This window comes from Pelophylax lessonae (assembly GCF_965119305.1).
Source record: "Pelophylax lessonae genome assembly, chromosome: 4".
NCBI classification, from domain to species: Eukaryota; Metazoa; Chordata; class Amphibia; order Anura; family Ranidae; genus Pelophylax; species Pelophylax lessonae.
The window spans coordinates 617,577,059-617,599,288 of NC_138771.1; the positions used below are offsets into that span (position 1 = coordinate 617,577,059).

General features: G+C 45.7%; 1 protein-coding gene across 4 annotated transcripts in view; it reads right to left on the bottom strand.

The window, feature by feature from the left end:
* The window catches only part of ACHE (acetylcholinesterase (Yt blood group)), a 272,320-nt gene that overhangs the window by 38,467 nt on the left and 211,623 nt on the right, over positions 1 to 22,230 (bottom strand). For all 4 annotated transcript variants that reach the window (XM_082254646.1, XM_082254645.1, XM_082254647.1 and 1 more), the window contains exons 2-3: positions 18,895 to 20,427; positions 15,049 to 15,212 (exon numbers count right to left, since the gene is read on the bottom strand). In XM_082254646.1, the coding sequence (XP_082110772.1) occupies positions 15,049 to 15,212; positions 18,895 to 20,405 (1,675 nt within the window). In that variant the 5' untranslated portion in view covers positions 20,406 to 20,427. The remainder of the gene's footprint in view (positions 1 to 15,048; positions 15,213 to 18,894; positions 20,428 to 22,230) is intronic.

Here is a 22,230-nt window from a genome sequence, read left to right on the forward strand (position 1 = left end):
TGGGGTCCCCCAACAGCATTCCTTCATACACAAATCACAGTACCCCTTATCACATCACAGCGTCCCATTACATTGCAGCAATTTTCAAGTCATAGTGTCCCTTTACACATCACAGTACCCCTTATCACATCCCAACACCCCATTACATTGCAGCCAATTTCAGTGGCCTTGAAATCCACCCTGCTTTTGCACAATGCAACTTACCTGCAGTTCCTGCACTGGCAAGCTTGCTGCGTTTTTAGGTATGTGGACCATGCATTAAAAACACAGTGCGTTTGCATGACACAGTTAACGAAAATGCACTGTGTTTTTAAATGCATGGCCCACATACCTAAAAACGCAGCAAGCTTGCCAGTGCAAGCTGTTTGCACCAACTTCGGTGTACCATCAACAAAACAAACCGCATACCATTTTCTTACCAAGAAAATTGACTCCTTGAACTTATGAGGCCACATGCACTTTTCATCTGCTGGATATTTACAACAATTTCGCTCAAAAAGCAGCACTGCAGGTAGAGTAGCTTGGTCCGATACCAACTAAGGGAACCTCGTAAATGTAACAACAAAGCACGCATTAGTGCAATACCAGGGCAAGTAAACAATTTGTTGCTTTATCCTAGTAAGGTTTGCTGCAAGTACATCACTTTAATAAAGCAGCGCAGTATGTCCTGGTAATGCACTATAGTAGTATGCTTTATACGGGGTACCTGACCAGATGGAGTGGTGAAAGGCTGCTCTTGGGAGAAAGCTACTATTTATGCATTGTCACTTTTGAATGAAGTGGCTGTAAATATCTGGCAGATGACAAGTGCCTGTCACTTCATAAGTTTAAGGAGTCACATTTTTTTTTTTGGTAAGCAGATGGTGTGTGCTTTGTCTTGGTGATGGTACGCTGAAGTTGGTGCAAACAGCTTGCAGTGGGTTTGCAATAGTTTATCAGAGCACAGTTGGAATGTATATATATATACTGTATTGATATTATTCTTGATATCACATTGTCTTTTAGGCACTTTCACACGAATGGTCCAATTCATCCTGATCTGCCCAAAAAGAGGGTAACGGATCCCCCTTCTATTGGACCCTCCATTCTCCACTATGGAGCGGTGGATGTAAATGGACTTATGTCCATTTACATCCACCTACTTCCAATCCGGTCTGACAAAAACAAATGAAAGGGGGATCCGTTACCCTCTTTTTGGGCAGTCTGTTTACATTATACTGCCCATAGTGCCTGCTTGGCATAAATGGAGCAGATGTGGATCTGTTAACCTCCTGCTCTGCTCAGGGGGGATCAGCAGACAGATTCCCTTATGAGCAAAGTAAAGTCTGTTCCATGTGAAAGGGGCCTTATTGTTGATGTCTTTTTGTCACATCTCCTCTGCTATGTCTGTCCCCATGTACTACAACCACCCCCATCTCCTCTGCTATGTCTGTCCCCATGTACTACAACCACCCCCATCTCCTCTGCTATGTCTGTCCCCATGTACTACAACTACCCCATCTCCTCTGCTATGTCTGTCCCCATGTACTACAACCACCCCCATCTCCTCTGCTATGTCTGTCCCCATGTACTACAACCATCCCCATCTCCTCTGCTATGTCTGTCCCCATGTACTACAACCACCCCCATCTCCTCTGCTATGTCTGTCCCCATGTACTACAACCACCCCCATCTCCTCTGCTATGTCTGTCCCCGTGTACTACAACCACCCCCATCTCCTCTGCTATGTCTGTCCCCATGTACTACAACCACCCCCATCTCCTCTGCTATGTCTGTCCCCATGTACTACAACCACCCCCATCTCCTCTGCTATGTCTGTCCCCATGTACTACAACCACCCCCATCTCCTCTGCTATGTCTGTCCCCATGTACTACAACCACCCCCATCTCCTCTGCTATGTCTGTCCCCATGTACTACAACCACCCCCATCTCCTCTGCTATGTCTGTCCCCATGTACTACAACCACCCCCATCTCCTCTGCTATGTCTGTCCCCATGTACTACAACCACCCCCATCTCCTCTGCTATGTCTGTCCTCATGTACTACAATCACCCCCATCTCCTCTGCTATGTCTGTCCCCATGTACTACAACCACCCCCATCTCCTCTGCTATGTCTGTCCCCATGTACTACAACCACCCCCATCTCCTCTGCTATGTCTGTCCCCATGTACTACAACTACCCCATCTCCTCTGCTATGTCTGTCCCCATGTACTACAACCACCCCCATCTCCTCTGCTATGTCTGTCCCCATGTACTACAACCACCCCCATCTCCTCTGCTATGTCTGTCCCCATGTACTACAACCACCCCCATCTCCTCTGCTATGTCTGTCCCCATGTACTACAACCACCCCCATCTCCTCTGCTATGTCTGTCCCCATGTACTACAACCACCCCCATCTCCTCTGCTATGTCTGTCCCCATGTACTACAACCACCCCCATCTCCTCTGCTATGTCTGTCCCCATGTACTACAACCACCCCCATCTCCTCTGCTATGTCTGTCCCCATGTACTACAACCACCCCCATCTCCTCTGCTATGTCTGTCCCCATGTACTACAACCACCCCCATCTCCTCTGCTATGTCTGTCCCCATGTACTACAACCACCCCCATCTCCTCTGCTATGTCTGTCCCCATGTACTACAACCACCCCCATCTCCTCTGCTATGTCTGTCCCCATGTACTACAACCACCCCCATCTCCTCTGCTATGTCTGTCCCCATGTACTACAACCACCCCCATCTCCTCTGCTATGTCTGTCCCCATGTACTACAACCACCCCCATCTCCTCTGCTATGTCTGTCCCCATGTATTACAACCACCCCCATCTCCTCTGCTATGTCTGTCCCCATGTACTACAACCACCCCCATCTCCTCTGCTATGTCTGTCCCCATGTACTACAACCACCCCCATCTCCTCTGCTATGTCTGTCCCCATGTACTACAACCACCCCCATCTCCTCTGCTATGTCTGTCCTCATGTACTACAATCACCCCCATCTCCTCTGCTATGTCTGTCCCCATGTACTACAACCACCCCCATCTCCTCTGCTATGTCTGTCCCCATGTACTACAACCACCCCCATCTCCTCTGCTATGTCTGTCCCCATGTACTACAACCACCCCCATCTCCTCTGCTATGTCTGTCCCCATGTACTACAACCACCCCCATCTCCTCTGCTATGTCTGTCCCCATGTACTACAACCACCCCCATCTCCTCTGCTATGTCTGTCCCCATGTACTACAACCACCCCCATCTCCTCTGCTATGTCTGTCCCCATGTACTACAACCACCCCCATCTCCTCTGCTATGTCTGTCCCCATGTACTACAACCACCCCCATCTCCTCTGCTATGTCTGTCCCCATGTACTACAACCACCCCCATCTCCTCTGCTATGTCTGTCCCCATGTACTACAACCACCCCCATCTCCTCTGCTATGTCTGTCCCCATGTACTACAACCACCCCCATCTCCTCTGCTATGTCTGTCCCCATGTACTACAACCACCCCCATCTCCTCTGCTATGTTTGTCCCCATGTACTACAACCACCCCCATCTCCTCTGCTATGTCTGTCCCCATGAACTACAACTACCCCCATCTCTCTTATTCCATTACTCTGTCTTTATGTTCCCCCCTCTCTGTCCTTATCTATTTCCCCTCTATCTCTACATGGTCCCCATGATGTACCTGTACATGCAGCAGCCTGTGTAACAAGCACAGTCAGCCATGCTGCCACTAAGGTCCGGTTCACACTGATGCGATGCGGGAAGGCTGCGAACTCGCAGCCTGTTCCCGCATCGCACACGCACCCCCGACAGTTCACACTGCCATATGCGATATGCTGGGGGTGTCAATGTAATCTTAACGACACCCCCAGTTTGATCGCATATCGCAGTGCGATCGTGCAGTTCGCACAGGATCGGATCGCACAAGTGTGAACCGCTGTGCGATCCGATCCTGATGCGGCTGCAAAAATGCCTCCTGGGCGTGTTTGCTGCGGGAGCGATGCGAATTCAGCCATACAGTTTGTATGGCTAAACTCGCACCGCACAGCTGATCGCATGTAATGTCGGAGCAGTGCGCTCCGACATTACATGCGAACCCCGCACACGCACAAGTGTGAACCGGGGCTGAAGATCCGATTTTCTGCAGTCCCGCACTGTGCTTCCTGGCCCCTCCCCCTGCTCTCACTCAGCTCCCCCTCCCCCTGCTCTCACTCACCTCCAATTCACAGACGAGTGTGATAGACTAGAGGCGTACCGCCCACGGGGGAGGGGATTCTCCAGGAGAGAAGCAGCAAGTGTTTCTGGAGAAGAAGTGTCTGATGCCGGCTTCTGTGCAGATTTACAGCGCAGATGGGGCTCCCGATTTTCGGCTTAAGGGGCAGCTCTGCTTTGGGCCCCTAAAGATTGACAGGGCCCAGGGCAGCTGCCCCTTTTGCCCTGCGGTAAAGACGGCCCTGCCCTTAATTATGTCATTCAGGTTGGCCCCAAACAGGTGATCACCTTGAAAGGGCAGATCAATGAAAGCTTTCTTAGAGGCTTGGTCTGCAGACCAATTCTTAAGCCACAGCACGCACCTAATCACCACCATTAAAACAGTTTGTGATGCAGCTTTGGATATAGCTCCTGTGGTGTCCAAACTGCAGCCCATTAGACTAACTGGTCCGCTAAATCAATGTAAGCAGCAGGGAACTGCTCACCCCCCCCCCCCCCCCCAGGCCCTGGCGCAAAAGCTTGGCCCATTCAGTTAGGGTCTGAGACACCAGGGCTGAGGCAAAGACTGGCCGCAATGTCAAATCCACCATTTTAAACATGCTGCATGACACAGCCTCGGCTTTCCTCTCAGCCGGGTCCTTAAAGGACGGGGATTCCTCTACTGGGATCATGGTAGCTTTGTTCAACCTGGTCCACTTTTTTTAAAAGGGACTCCTCAAAAGGGTTACGTACAGCAAAACTTTTGGGGACCACAAAGAGTAATTTTGGTCGTTCCCTATCCTTACAGGAAAACCCTTTCAAAATAAGGCACATAAGGAAACACCTTTGGAGTGCGAGGTGACCTTTGTGTACCAAACGACACAGCCACGTTGGTGGCTACATCAGCCGTATCTTTCATTTTAAAGTCTCACGCACTGCAGTGATAGGTGTGTCCATCAGCGTATCTGGATCTGGGGGTGTGATATTAAGCCCCCCCATAGGCGTGTGCAGGGGGTGTGCTGGGTGTGCCTGGGCACACCCTAATCTCCCTGTGCGGCACAGATTCCCCCTGCTTATATTTCACCAAAGCCCTAAAAAAAAGTTGTAAAAAATAATAAAGAATGAAATAATAAAAATAAAAAATAATTACACCGTCCACTGCCCTACTGACACCAACCTCTGCCCTACTGAGAACTCCACTGCTCTACTGACACCAATTGTTAATTAATTAATTGTTTTAAAACATTTGGGTGCACACCCTAATGCAATAGGCTGTGCACACTTATGAAGCCCCCATGGACGGGCTGCATTCACGGCGGCATCAGGCTCAGAATCAGATGAGACAGACTGAGCATGGAAAGGCGGGGGATGCTTCCCCAGTGGTGGGATTCAGCCGGTTCGCACCGGTTCCATAGAACCGGTTGCTAACTTTCTGCAAGTTCGCAGAACCGGCTGAATCCCTCTGCGCGTCTGAGGACGCGCAGGACAATTGAATGTCCCGCGCTCGGGCAGACGTGGCAGCCGGGGGCGGAGCAGTGCGCCCGACCCGCCCATTCTGTGACAATAGCGAATGAGAATTCGCTATTGTCACATGATCCTCCTCCTGGCCAATCAGGGAGCGGGTCCTCCCGCTTCCTGATTGGCCGAAAGGCAAACACCGTGCCATTGGACGAGGAGGAGGCGCCGCGGGAGGACTCGGAGACGCGGGGAGCCGACTGCGAGACCGTCCGTGAGGTAAGTGCATGGGTCTCGCGGGGATCGCCGGCACTCTGCAATTGGGGGCAATGTTGTGGCTGGCGCTCTGCAATTGGGGGCAATGTTGTGGCTGGCACTCTGCAATCATTGGGGGCAATGCTGTGGCTGGCGCTCTGCAATTGGGGGCAATGTTGTGGCTGGCGCTCTGCAATTGGGGGCAATGTTGTGGCTGGCACTCTGAAATTGGGGGCAATGTTGTGGCTGGCACTCTGCAATCATTGGGGGCAATGCCGTGGCTGGCGCTCTGCATTGAAAGGGGGCACGCTGGTCACTGTGCATTGAAGGGGGCATGTACACTGGTCACTGTGCATTGAAAGGGGGCACGCTGGTCACTGTGCATTAAAAGGGGGAACGCTGGTCTCTCTGCATTGAAAGGGGGAACGCTGGTCACTGTGCATTGAAAAGGGGCATGCTGGTCATTCTGCTGGGAAAGTCGGAACTGGTTACTAAAATTTTTGAATCCCACCACTGTGCTTCCTCCTGTGACTTTGCCCAGATGCCTCTTCCACCCGGGGCACTAAAGACTGCAGGACCATCGTCAGTGCAACCATGGAAAGCTGGGATTCTGAGGGACCTGCCACCTCCATGAGGAGGTCAGAGAGGAGATGTGACCCTGAGGCTCCATAAAGAAAAGGAAGATCTTGCAGTACAAAAAACAATCTTTTGGCACCACTAAAGGATCTCCCAAAGGCTCAGGGTACCTATCAGCAGAGAGAGAGAGAGATAACAGGAACCCGCAGGGACTAACCCTACCGATCGGAGGAGCGCCGAGAATTCAATCCCAGCATCATCATGGACGCCATTCCCTGTTCATATGTCCCGGGCACAGGAAGAGGAATCTGAGGAGAAAGTGGAAGAGGAGGAGCTTCGGCATCCCCATGAGGCTTCGGTCGTCTCCCGGACTAAGGGAAAATGGCCCCCCGTGACATCCTCGGCTACACAAACATGGCCGCTAACCGAAGACCAACCAGACTAAGAAAAAATGGCTGCCATCAGCTACAGCATGCTACCAGGATCTTCCCTGTGCCCTTTGCAACGCTTCACACTCTGCAAGAGGACCCCCCCCCCCTGAAGGTAGGACACACGTTCGGGGAGACTCCACTGCGCACCAGTCTCTGCAGTGTGGGTATAATGCAGGGGGGTCCCAGTGCAAACAGTGGGGCATGCACCTAAAGGTCTCCTACACTGGGGCCCCTGCAGGCCATCAGGGCAGGACACACTATCCCAGGACCCTTACACAGTGGGGATAGCGAGGGAGACCCCAGGGATCTCTGCTGCATCCTCTTCCCTGCGACCCCCACCAGACTCCAGGTCCAGACAGGGGGGAAAGGGAGTGGGCGGAAGCCCAGCTCACTGAGGGATTTAAGGATGGGAGGAGGGAACCTGCAGGCAGGTCTGACCGTCCCTGGAGGTTACCAGCATCTACTCCAAAAAAAAAAAACGCCAAAAAGGGGAGTGGGGGAACTGTACTTGCCCTTCCATGGTGCGGGTAACGCTCCAGCAGAATCCTCGCCACAGAAGTAGGGGAGCGGTCGGCCAAGGGTCTGCTGCAACTGAGACTCAAGCCCGGGCCTATGCGACCCTGCGAGAGGTTTAACTCGCAGGCCAGCCTCTGTCTGTGAGGCTATGTCGCGGCCGACCTAGCGCGTAGCTGCGGTCTGCATGCGCTCGCTGGGCTGGGGGGACCATTGGATCTATATTATCCAGCCCGTCGCCCAGCCCAGCAGTTGATAAAAGGTGTGTGGCTCTCGCGTTATCAAATGAGAGAAAGGGTGATAGCCTTGGTACAGCCCCGCAGTTGATTGTAGATCTCCGAAGAGAAAAAACAAAAAAAAGATGTAAGGAAGGAGAAAAAAATGCTAGGACCAAAGATCCCAGCCGGGAGCCTAGGTCCTTACTCCTGACTAAACAGATTAAAACTGATTTCCTAGAGCAGAGAAGGGGGGTTATATACCAAGCCAGTAGTTAGGATTTATGGAGCCCTGTGTCTGTCAATTAACGAAAGAGAAATATATTTGATCCCCTGCTGATTTTGTACGTTTGTCACTGACAAAGAAATGATCAGTCTATAATTTTAATGGTATGTTTTTTTTTTTTTAACCGTGAGAGAGACAGAAAAACAAACAAAAAAAAGAAATAAAACAGAAAAACTCATTTTATAATAGTTATAAATTAACTTGAATTTTAATGAGTGAAATAAGTATTCGACTCCCCGATCAGCAAGATTTCTGGCTCTCAGGTGTCTTCTATACTTAAAGCGAGTGCTCCTAATCTCAGCTTGTTACCTGTATAAAAGACACCTGTCCACAGAAGCAATCAATCAAATTCCAGTCTCTCCACCATGCCAAGACCAAAGAGCTGTCCAAGGATGTCAGGGACAAGATTACAGACCAACACAAGGCTAGAATGGGCTACAAGACCATCACCAAGCAAGCTTGGTGAGAGGGTGACAACAGTTTGTGCGATTAATCGCAAATGGAAGAATCACACAATAACTTTCAGTCTCCCTTGGTCTGGGGCTCCATGCAAGATCTCACCTCGTGGAGTTTCAAGGATCATGAGAACGGTGAGGAATCAGCCCAGAACTAAACGGGTAATCTGGTCAATGATCTCAAGGAACCATAGTCCCCAAGAAAACAATAGGTAACACACTACGCCGTGAAGGACTGAAATCCTGCAGCACCTGCAAGGTCTCCCTGCTCAAGAAAGCACATGTACAGGCCTGTCTGAAGTTTGCTAATGAACATCTGAATGATTCGGAGGAGAACTGGGTGAAAGTGTTATGGCCAGATGAAACCAAAATCAAGGTCTTTGGCATCAACTCAACACGCCGTGCTTTAAAGAGGAGGAATGCGACCCATGACCCCAAGAACACAATCCCCACCGTCAAACATGGAGGTGGAAACATTATGCTTTGAGGGTGTTTTTCTGCTAAGGTGACAGGACAACTTCACCTAATCAAAGGGACCCTGCGAGTCAGGGCCATGTACCATCAAATCTTGGATGAGAACCTCCTTCCCCTCAGCCAGGGCATTGAAAATTGGTCGTAGATGGGTATTCCAGCATGACAATGACCAAAAACACACAGCCAAGGCAACAAAGGAGTGGCTCAAGAAAAAGCACATTAACCACTTCAACTCTGCTCACATTGCTGCTACTGAAGCAATGTGGCTCGTTATTGTCCAGCGACGGAGGCTCGCTCCCGCTGTGTTCAGTCACAGCGGAAGTCGGGCCAGGGGAGGAGCGGCGGCGATCGCCGCTGCTCTTCCCCGATCGTCGGGGAATCTAGTTTGGAGATCCGCCCGCTTGTGTAAACAGAGCGGGCGGATCTCCTTAGTGACAGATCGCAGAGTTCAGCATAGCTGGACATATGCGATCTGTCCCTGTGTCACTCAGTCACCTCCCCCCCACACGTTAGTAAGCACCAGGTATACATTAACCCCTCCCTCTCCAATAAAATTAACTCCTTCCCTGCCAGTGTCATTTTTTACAGTAACAGTGCATATTTATATCACTGATTACTGCAGTAATGTCACTGGTACCCCCAAAAGTGTCAAAAATGTCAGTCAAGGGTCCGATCTGTCAGCCGCAATGTCGCAGTCCTACAAAAAAATCACAGATCGCCGCCATTACGCGTTAAAAAAAAAAACACCAAAAATTACAGAAATCTTTCCCTTAGTTAGTAAACGCAATAACTTTTGCGCAAACCAATCAAAATACGCTTATTGTGATTTTTTTTACCAAACATAGGTGGCAGAAAACAAATTGGCCAGAAATTAAAAAAAAATTTTGATTTTTACATTTTTTGGGGGGGAATTTCATATAAAAAAATGTTAAAAATATTGTTATTTTTTCAAAATAAACGCTCTTTTTTTGTTTATAGCGCAAAAAGTAAAAATCACACAGGTGATCAAATACCACCAAAAGAAAGCTCTGTTTGTGGGAAAAAAAGGACGTAAATTTCGTTTGGGTACGGCGTCGCACGACCGCGCAATTGTCAGTTAAAGTCGCACAGCGCCGAATCGCAAAAAGTGGCCTGGACGTAAGACAGCAAAAAGAGTCCTGGAGTGGCCTAGCCAGTCTCCAGACCTTAATCCCATAGAAAATATGTGGAGGGAGCGGAAGGTTCGAGTTACCAAATGTCAGCCTCGAAACCTTAATGAGGAGGGACAAAATCCCTCCTGAGATGTGTGCAAACCTGGTAACCAACTACAAGAAACATCTGACCTCTGATTAGGGTTTTGCATCAAGTCATGTTTTGCGAAGGGGTCAAATACTTATTTCACTCATTAAAATGAAAATCCGCTTTTAAGTTTTTTGAAATATATTTTTCTGGATTTCTTTTTATGTTATTCTGTCTTTTACTGTTAAAATAAACCTATCTCACTGATTCCGCTAACCTTGAAGTTCCTCGAGCCTTCTAGCGAACCCGTATTTTATGAACGATTGTCGTATTTTGTATTGTCAATATCTTTTATGCTTTTATATTTGGTTGCAATTTTCTTTGTTGTAAAGAGTTGAACTTCAATAAAATGTTTTTAAAAAAAAAAAACAAAAAAAAAACAAAATAAACCTATCAATAAAATTATAGGCTGATCATTTCTTTGTCAGTGGGCAAACGTATAAAATCAGCAGGGGATCAAATACTTTTCTCCCTCGCTATGTGTACTCAATGATCAGTTGGAAGTTTCTTGGCTCCTGGAGTAAAATGTCCATGTGATGCTTACACTTACCTACTGCATTTTGATTATTTAACCACTTGCCGACCGCCGCACGACTATCTACGTCGGCGGTCAGCCCCTCACAGGCAAACTAACGTAGGGCTACGTTGCTTGCTTGTGAGGGTCTAGGGAGCGAGCGCGCGCCCCCGGAGGCGCGCTCCCGCTCCCGCGTGGTCACGGACCCCCCCGCGCGTGTGACCAGCGGACCCGATGTCCGCCGGCCACTCGGCGATCGGCGGGGGAGAGGGAGAATGTCAGGCAGCATGTGTAAACAAGCTGCCTGTCATTCTCCTCGGTGTAAAGACACTGATCACACGGATCTACTATGTAGATCCGTTGATCAGTGTCCTTACAGCTGAAGCCACAGCCAATCACAGTAGAAAGCACGCCCCTAGAAACACACACAGCCCCTCCCTCCCAAATAAAGTTAACCCCTTCACTACCAGTGTATTTTTACAGTAACAGTGCATATATATAGCACTGATTACTGTAGAAATGTCACTGGTAACCCCAAAAGTGTCAAAAATGTCAGTCAAGGGTCCGATCTGTCCGCCGCAATGTCGCAGTACCGCAAAAAAAATCGCAGATCACCGCCATTACGCGTTAAAAAAAAAAACAACAAAAATGACAAAAATCTTTCCCTTTGTTAGTAAACACGATAACTTTTGCGCAAACCAATCAAAATACGCTTTTTGCGATTTTTTTTACCAAACATATGTAGCATAAAACAAATTGGCCGAAAATGTTAAAAAATTTTGATTTTTACATTTTTTTTGGGGGGAATTTCATATAAAAAAATGTGAAAAATATTGTTATTTTTGCAAAATTGACGCTCTTTTTTTATTTATAGCGCGTGATCAAAAAATCGCACAGGTGATCAAATACCACCAAAAGAAAGCTCTGTTTGTGGGAAAAAAGGACGCCAAATTTGTTTAGGTACAGCGTCGCATGACCGCGCAATTGTCCGTTAAAGTCACGCAGTGCCGAATCGCAAAATACCCCCTGGTCGGAATGGGGGTAAAATCTTCCGGGGCTTAAGTGGTTAAACCTATGAAAAGGAAGAGTGAATATGGAAAGTACCTGTCAATACCTATCAATATCAGTTCTGGCACCAGGAGTCAGCTTAGAGTTTCTGGCATTAAAAAAGGAGAAAAATAAATCTCTAACTATTTAGATGACCCTAACTCTTTAACCCTCCATTAGGTAAAGCTGAACACTTAACAACCCCCCCCCCCCCCAAAAAAAAAAAAAAAACCCTTTCCACCCAACCTTTATCAAAATCCTTAGCATTTCATATGACTAATACTTGGCCTCCCCCTACTACTTAAAACTGAACTCTATGTAAATCCTAAATAAACAGTGAAAATATGTACAGTATTAAAAGGGAGCGGTTTTACCTTCCAAAAGATTTGTATTTCTGTCTATCCATTTTTGAAATTTACACTGCCCAGCCAGACAGTTGACCAGGTTGGTGACCTGATTTTTTTTCACTGCAGTTAAGCAATAAAACTTGGTCATCTTCCCACCTCCAGACTGTATACCTATGAGAACTCTGCTCTCCACTCCTACCAGCAGCTTGCTCTCCACTCCTACCAGCAGCTTGCTCTCCACTCCTACCAGCAGCTTGCTCTCCACTCCTACCAGCAGCTTCCTCATCAGCACATGTGCCTGCAACCCTCACTGGCCCAATGTACTGCCCCTTCCCTCTTCCAGTTTTGGTATTGCTGTGCAGAGGATTACACGGGGCTGATACCAAGTCAAATTCAGCTACTTACACCAGTTAGACCCTGTTCACACTGGGGCGAGCCGACTTTGCCGGGCGACCTGTGAAGTATAATATAATTGAAGTCAATGCAGGTCGCTCCGGGTCGCCCCAAAGAAGGTCCGGACCCTTTTTCTAAGTCGGAGCGACTTGTGTCGCTCCTATTAGAACGGGTCCGCAGCTTCTCTATGGCAGGCGACCTACGGCGACCTGTCAGGCGACCAGGTCGCCTGACAGGTCGCCCCAGTGTGAACCGGCTCTTATAGTTGTACTTCTATTTCACAGGGAGTGTGGTTTGAATTTTGCTGGTTGCCATTCAACCCAGCAGCCTGGCAGCATCTAGTGGTTGGAAAGAAGTATTGCAGGGGACGGCTCTGGAATGAAGTATTGTAGCTTCTTTTTGTTTTTACTTTTATTGGCCTACTTCTTTTCCAGCCGGAGTGCAGCTTTACACACCTACAGGTTCATCTCATAAAATTAGAATATCATCAAAAAGTTTATTTATTTCAGTAATTCAATTCAAAAAGTGAAACTCATATTTTAGAGCGATGAGTTACACACAGAGTGATATATTTCAAGCCTTTCTTGCTTTTAATTTTGAGGATGAGGACAGCTAGTAAAAACCCCAAATTCAGTATCTCAGAAAATTAGAATATTACAAAAAAAAAAAGGATTTTTAATACAGAAATGTTGGCTTACTGAAGAGTCTGTCCATGTACAGTATAGTATGCACTCAGTACTTGGTCGGGGCTCATTTTGCATAAATTACTGCATCAATGTGGCGTGTCATGGAGGCGATCTGCCTGTGGCACTGATGAAGTGTTATGGAAGCCCAGGTTTCTTTGATAGCAGCCTTCAGCTCATTGGCATTTTTGGGTCTGGTGTCTCATCTTCCTCTTGACCAATACCCCACAGGTTTTCTATGGGGTTTAGGTCAGGCGAGTTTGCTGGCCAATAAAGCACAGTGATACCATGATCAATAAACCAGGTATTGGTACTTTTGGCAGTGTGGAAAGGTGCCAAGTCCTGCTGTAAAATGAAATCAGTATCTCCATAAAGCTGGTCAGCAGAGGGAAACACGAAGAGCTCTAGAGTTTCCTGGTAGAGGGCTCAGCTGACTTTGGACTTGATAAAACACAGTGGACCAACACCAGCAGATGACATGGCTCCCAAAGTCATCAAGGACTGGAAAATTTTGAATTTCATCTGGAAATCAAGGTCACAGAGTCTGAAGGAAGAGTGGAGAGGCACAGAATCCAAGTTACATGAGGTCCAGTGTGAAGTTTCCACAGTCAGTGATGATTTGGGGAGCCATGTCATCTTCTGGTGTTGGTCCACTGTGTTTTATCAAGTCCAAAGTCAGTGCAGCCCTCTACCAGGAAATTTTACAGCACTTCATGCTTTCCTCTGCTGACCAGCTTTATGGAGATGTGGATTTAATTTTGCATCAGAACTTGGCACCTCCCCACACTGCCAAAAAATATCAATACCTGGTTTAATGATCATGGTATCACTGCTTGATTGGCCAGAAAACTTGCTTGACCTAAACCCCATAGAAAATCTGAGGGGTATTGTCAAGAGGAAGATGAGAGACACCAGACCCAACAATGCAGACTTGTTGAAGACCGCTATCACAGCAACCTGGGCTTCCATAACACCTCAGCACTGCCACAGGCTGATCACCTCCATGCCACACCGCATTAATCATTAATGCAGTAATTTATGCCCTGACCAAGTATTGAGTGCATACTATACTGTACATGGACATACTTTTCAGTAAGCCAACATTTCTGTATTAAAAAATTATTTTTTAAATCGGTCTTATGTAATATTCTGATTTTCTGAGATACTGAATTTTGGGTTTTCACTAGATGTAAGCCATATTCATCAAAATTAAATGAAAGAAATGCTTGAAATATATTACTCTGTGTAACACATTTATACAAAATTTTATAAGTTTTACTTTTTGAATTACTGAAATAAATTAACTTTTTGATTATATTCTAATTTTATGAGATGCACCTGTATATTTTAAGGGGAGTTAAAGAGGAAGTAAACCCTCCTCTGCAACTTGTACCTATAGGTAAGCCTATGATAAGGCTTACCTATAGGTACAGTAAATATCTCCTAAACATGTACCGTTTAGGAGATATTTACCTTAAATGCAGCCAGTGACATCACTGGCGCATGCGCACTGAAGGAACGGCCGCTCGTGCCGTTCCTTCAGAGCCCCGTGCCGTGACTGTCGGCTCCCGTGCATGCGCAGGAGTGACGTCATCGCGGCTCCAGCCAATCAGATGGCCGGAAGACACGAACCCGGAAGAAGGGCGACAGGACAGGTCACCCATGAGAGAGGTGAGCAGCACTTCGTTCTAAGGTAAGTATATTATAATGTGCTAGTATATGATGCATACTAGCTCATTATGTCTTTGTCTTTCAGGTGTTCTCATTTAAAAAAAAAAAATCTGAGGTTTACAGCCTCTTTAAGTAAACCCTTTTCATTTTGCCTCAAAATTTAGAAATTTTAAGGTCTAAGTGCTAACTAAAAACACAAGCAAAAAAGTCTGTGTAGAATTTTCACAATTCAACAGTGTAGAAATCCATACCTGTGATGTTCAGCAGCTTGGGCAGAAACCGATTCCAGAAGGTGCATGTTTGGACCCTTATTCCCTGCAGGTTCTGGAGGGGCTTATTATTCAAAGGTAAGTACTTCTGTTCTGTCACTGTATAGATGGGCCAACGAGATTGGCGGGCATCATCATTAGGATCTCTGGTAACAAAGGCAAATATAACATGAATATGCATGTGCATCAAAATAATCCAACTTTGTCAAAAACCGAACAGAGGAAGACCCATCTTCTACCAATGGATATCTTCAAATACTCAATTTGCAAATCTGTCCTGTAAACTAGCATTTTCATTTAATCCGTAGTCTAATTAAAAACCCATCTTAACGCTCTCCATCTATCTGGAAGCCATCCTCTGTCAAGGATCATCTTAACCCTCTACATCTATATGGAAGCCTTCCTTAATTATTGACCAGGTTTATCTTCTCCATCCATCTGGAAGCCTACCTACACCAAAGGGTCATCTATACCTTCTCCATTTATATGGAGGCCTTCCCCATTTATTGACCATCCTTATTACCTCCATCTATCTAATAGTCTGAGCTGGCTACTGGGGGTAAACTTTAGGTTTAAAAATGTTGTAAACCCCATTTATGAAATTTGACCTAAGCACTTCTATCTGTAGTGTTTACTTATCTTTCTCCAAAGCGCTCAGTGCCATTTCTCTCCGGTGCTTTGTTTGTTCTTCTGTCATCAGCAAAGCCACTTCTGACAAGTTCTGACCCATGAGAAAAAAGCAGCTGAAAATTTGTGTCTAGGAGGGAGCTTAGAGATAGATTAGCAGGGAGCTGGTCTATTCAGACTACAGCTCTGCATGTTCCTTCATTCCTCTGCCCATGGGAGGGGGGGGGAGGGTGAGCCTTTCCTCCAATTAGCTCCCACACAGTGTAAGCCCAGACTCCCCATCCACTGCTGAAGGAGGAAGAAAGAGTTCTAACGTGATCTGCACTTCTGAAAGGGTATAGAAAGAGGAAGACTGCAGATATACAAGTAAAATTTATTTAGGAAGATTTGTTTAATCTCTGTATCATCTGAGGCCAGTCACTACACTGGGTATAGGAGAGGTTTACAACCACTTTAAGTATTTAAAAAGGGAGTAACAGCAGCGCAGGAGTTTAATAACACAATATGGCCGTACGTTAAGAGGAAAAAAAGTTTTTGCTATGTCCCAGTTTGAGAGATTTACACCTACCTCTTGACTACATTACCACAACAGGGGAGAGGAACCTCTCCATCAGGGATACAGACCATAATAATAATTCCACAGAGGTTCTAATTCATTCAAAATTAAAAAAGGTTTGGCTGAAGTCGAAGGTAATGACCAATAACTCCTCCCTCAACTTGATGGTCTCTAACAACCATTTTCTTTACTTCCATCTTGAACATCTATTTCTCAATGTCTCATCATGTTCATCCTCACCGACTCCAACTTGGCATTAAGTAACAGTCACTGGCCTCGCTCGGTTTTAAAGTCTTGTTTTACGAATGCCCATTTTCATTTTGCCACTTATTTTAAAGATAACAGAGGGCCAGATATCTCATGGACTGTAAGAAATCTGTCTATTCCTTGAACTATTACTGTACTATCAAACCCACCACAACTTACTTCTTTTGTATCGGGTAAAGGAAATTATACTTAAGCAGTAATTCCAAAACTTTTTGTTTTCAGTCTTTGGATGAGCGTAGAAGGAATCAATGTTCTGCTGTTCTTTAACTTTATTGATCATACTCCACCAATGCAAGTCCATGACACCTGCTTGGAACCAAACCTCCTCCCTTGCAAAAGTGTATTCTCAATGGACTTCTATGGAGAGTCATCTAAAGACCGGATGACACAGAAGTGCTGTAGGCATGTTTCAGCATTTTAGTGTCACATGTCCACTAGGGCAGTGGTCCTCAACTCCGGTCCTCGGGGCCCACTAACAGGTCAGATTTTAAGTATTACCTTGGGGAGATGCAGACTAGAATACTGCAATCACTGAGCAGCAAATGAGATCACCTGTGATGTAATTTAGTTATCTTGCAAACCTGGCCTGTTAGTGGGTCCCGAGGATTGGAGTTGAGGACCACTGCACTAGGGGACTCACTGCAGAAATATACAGAATTTACTAATGGAGTCATGGAGAGTAATAAAGACCAGGTTGAGCATTGCTTCATTCCACCAAAGACTGAAAAAAATAAGTAGAGTAGTTTTTTTATCAGCCAGATATTTTTATATTTTATCCAGGCCTGTTTCCTTCTTTCCCTCTGTGTGTCCCGATGAAGTGAACCAGCGAAACACGTTGACACACAGGGGCCCACTTACTGGATATCATGTAACAATTTATTCAAAGCTTTGGGGCTTTGGTGGCCACGTAATACATATGTGTGAACACACATTTTTAACGGAGATCTGTCTTTGTCTCATGTGACGAAAAAGACAAATATATATATATATATATATATATATATATATATTTTATTCATTTACTTACAGTTGATCCAGAGGAAGGCAAAAAAAAAACACCTAATGAAGCATGATCCAATTTGCTCCAACAGGGAAAGAAATTCCTTCCCGATTCCCCAAGAGGCAATCAGATATTCCCTGGATCAACTTTACCTATAAAGATTAGTATCCAGTTATTTTATGTGGATCTCGGAAAGAATCCAGTCCTTTTTTAAAACAAATCTACTGAGCTGGCCAGAACCCGCTCTGGAGGGAGTCAATTTTTTACAGTTCTTACTGTGAAGAAGCCTTTCTGTATTTGAAGATAAAATATATCTCTTTCTCCAAGCATGCCCCTTGTCCTTGGATGACCTAAAGGTGAATAACTCAACACCAAGTTCACTATATGGACCCCTATGTATTTATACATATTGATCAAATCCTCCCTTATCTCCTCTTCTCAAGAGAACAATTCAGTTCAGCTAAACATTCCTCATAGCAGAGCTCCTCCATTGCCTCTTATTAGTTTGGTTGCTTTTCTCTGCATTTTCTCCAGTTACCCAATATCCTTTTAATGAACTAGGGCCCAAAACTGAACTGCATATTCCAGAGGAGGTCTTACTAATGATTTGTACAGGAGCAAAATAATATATCTCTCTCTCTGGAGTTCAAACCCCTCTTAATACAAGAAAGGATTTTGCTCGCTTTGGAAACTGCAGCTTGGCATTGCATGCTATTAAGCTTATGATCTACCAGAACCCCTAGATCCTTCCCCACCATTGGACTCCCCCAAGTGTAATTTTTACACTTTTTCTATAATAAAACATGCATTTTTTTTTTTATAAATGATGTAGTCCAGTCTGCCTCTAAAGTCTGACCTAGTGTTTTCTTTCCCCTTTTAAGTTATATTTATGGATGTGGCAAAGGAGTAAGCTCAGTAGCTGTACATGATAAAATAGGTAGACCGGTTTTTTCATCAGCCAGATATTTCTAAGCATATATTAAAATCTCCCCAACTAATGCAGCTGAATTTTGTCCTTATTGTTTTTCCATTTAATTATACCTTAAATATTTGGCCTAAGAACAACCAAAACGGATTATTCTGAAGCACATACTGACTGCTTTCCTGGCTAAAGAAGAGTTCTGGTACATGGAGGCTTTAGGTTTCGCTCTTCCTCTATGGCTAATAAAGCCTCATTTGGATTAGATCACATGATGCAGTCAAGTTTAAAAAATGTATTAATAAAAAATGGGGGTGGGAATCTCTGAGGGATGCCCCTTCCTACTGGGATCCTGGATATTTGGTAGCAGTTTGTGTGCTTCAAGATGCTGGCTATTGAACAATCAGTTTTGAGTGAACTTAGGCCTGCAAGCCAAAAAAGTCTTGTACACATTCTCACCCTGTCCGTGCAAAATTGGCCCAATATTTCATCATTCTTCGGCTCAGATCTGCTTCTTGCTTGGTATAGTTCAATTTGGGCTCTAGGGGAAGTCCAAAGACAAACTCGATCTCATAGCCATGTGGAACTCCCATCCACTGGGGCCAAACAAGATTGGAGGCTCTGTGATCAAAGTAATAGGCATAGACTCGGTTTCCAAATTCAGACACTTTTCCTGCAAAATGAGTCACTGGGCAGATGACGTTGTGGTCTCCCACCAACTGGTCCATGGCATCTCTGTTTTTTACTGGAGCATGTTCATCTGTCCAGTCAGTGTACTGCATTACCACTGCTTCCATCGCAATGTCATTGGCATGTGGAACACTCATCCTCACCCCACCGAGGAACTCCTCCCGCGTGATCAGGCTATCATTGTTCTTGCTAAAACCAGGTGCACCGTACAACAAAAAGTAGGACCCCTCATTCTGGTTGACACCCACTATCAAGGGGCATGGTTTGAACCGACCCATGTTCATCAAAGTTTCAGGGGCTTCTGGGAAAAAGTCTCCATCAGGCACTGGTACGAAGGCAAAGCGGAAGACACTTGGTGCTGGAAGAACAGAGAATTCATGGTCAATGAGCTTCTGTGGTGGCTTTGTTCTTAAGCAATTCAACAATTCTGAGTCATTTCCTTGCCTACATTCCAAAAGCTTTCCTAAAAGTTCTGCCCGACGTCGACCCTCTTGGATTGTAACAGTAGCCCATGGTGTGTTAGGAGAACCACTCTGCAATATGGCCTTGGAAAAGAGATGGTGGCTACCAGGAGAAAGGACATGCATGCCGACTGAAGCACCTCCAGCACTCTCACCAAAGATGGTGACAGTCCTGGGATCGCCTCCGAAGAACACTATGTTATCTTGGACCCACTGCAGTGCAAGACGCTGGTCAAACAAGCCCACATTCCCTGGGGCATCAGCACTTCCGGGTGTCAGGGTTAGGAAGCCAAAAGCTCCTACACGGTAATTCATGGAGACTACTATGACGTTTTCTGCGTGGCAAAGATAACGTCCATCGTAGACGTCCAAAGAAGAAGATCCGCTATAAAAGCCACCTCCATAGATCCAGACCATTACTGTAGCATTTGAAGGACGAGGGTGAGGAACCCAAATATTTAAGTACAAGCAATCCTCGCTCATTGGCCTGTTGGGGTTCCACATCTCCATCCCAGAGAACCCGGGATATAGGGTATCCCAGTACTGGTAGCAAGCATTGGGGTAGATCGTTGCATCCCACACCTCACTCCACGGTTTCTTTGGCTCTGCGCGTTGAAATCTTAACTTATCCACTGGAGGCTCAGCAAACGGGATCCCTAGAAAGCCTGTGACATGGCTGTTGAGGACGCTTAGCCTGGTACCTCGCACCTTTCCAGAGCGGGTGGTGACCAGGAGCTCAGTGTCACTCTGACCAAATGCCCGAGACAGGAGGAGAGAGAGGGTGCAGAGGGTAACTGGGGTCAGAGACAAGAAGTGCATGATTGGTCCTCACTGAATTTACCTAAGAGGCAAGAAGGAGAAAAGAAAGAAAAATAAAAAACATTATTTTAGGGCACGCAGTTGTCAGTTTGCAAAGTCATAGGATGCACACAACTCAAAAAACTGAAAAAGACATTAATGTCAGGAGAAAAACAAAAAACAGAGCAGTTCTGAGAATGGAATGAAAGTCAGAGTGATAAGAGTAAAAAAATATGTGTAAGTTAAACACAGATAAGAGAGAAAAAGCTAGTAGAGAGAAGCATGGTGCTGCAGTGTAGTAGTAAATTGGGAAAAAAACTGTTGAGGCATGATCAGACGTAAAACTTTAATAAACATGCACTCTAAAGGGGAAGATAAGGGGAAGACAAGGATAGCTTATGATGGTAAAAACTCCTATATTGTGCAAGAAACAGCAGTGATTATGATGCTAAAAATTGTGCCTCATTGCCTGTCCTTGCCCAGGAGAGATCTGCATTTCTATGGCCTGATCCAAGCTCCCAAGCAGACAAAAATTTTCCAGGATCAATGATAACTGTTTTAGAGGATAATCCTGCCCAAAAGTAATTTGTCTGTAAAGTGCTACTGGCGATCTTTTAAGCCTCTTACACACGCAACGATTATCGGCCGACCGATCGGCCGACTTTTGTCCAGTGTTGTTGTGTTGGTTGAAATGTGCTCTAGACTGCACACTAATTTTCTCGGCCAACAAAAATCTACTTCAGAAGTGATGTCATGTGCTGGTTTACTTTCCATGTGTTTTTTCATCTCTGAGCCCAGTCTTGCTCATCAGATTTTTGTCTGCCGAAATCTGTACTGACTGACAGAAAATCGGCCGTTATGTTGACGGCCAACAAAAATTTTATAGCCTGCACACCAGATTTTATTCGGCCGAAAAGACGGAGTCGGTTGTCGAAAGCATCATACTAACAAGCCAAAAATCGGCCGATCGGACGTTGGCCGAAAATTCCCGGCCAATAATCGATGCGTGTGTACGAGGCATTGGTCATGGTCAAGGTCTGTGCATCTACAGCTGGTCCACTGTTGAATGCCATGATAAGGAAGTCTGCCTTTTGGTATTCCATTCCCAACTCCTCAAACTTCAGTACCTGAATTCAACTTGAACCCAAACCACACCTTTCAATACTCACTTTTCACAGCAGATATTTTCTAATCTGCTGTATTTTTGAGTTTACCAGTGAGAACATTTCCAGCCAGTGTTCCACTACAAATGACCATTACCAAAAATTAGGCCAAGTCTAGATACTGTAGGTCTTTTGACACAATAGGAGTGATTTGTCTATCATTTTTGTGCATGCTGCACTGCTGGGCTCTCCACTAGTTTTTTGTTTTTTTTAATTGAGGCTCGGACAAAATTGTTTTCTTGGAAGTTAAAAAGAAATATTCTTTTGGTGGCCACTGGAACTAGCCTTTTTAACTGGAAGACTTCCCCTAACTTGGATTGGTCTTCACTTTCTGGCCAGGTGACAGTAGCCACCATCAAAAAAAAGAAGACGAATCCTAAATTGGAACACACAAAGCACTAATAACCTGACATCCCCCAATAAACAAAATGTGAAAAAAATTGGCTGTAGATCTATTTTAGAACCACACTTGTATAACACATAGCAACAAAGTTCAATTGCTAATCTGAAGGACCCATTCACATCTACTGACAACACTTGTCTATAATGTCCAACCTAATGCCATATATAGGCGTGCTCAGGGGCACACCCTAATCCGGGGGTCATCGACCTATAGATCATGGGCAGGGGATGGGTAGACCATAATTCTTCCTTGCCGACTCTCAGAACCTGGATAGGAGGGG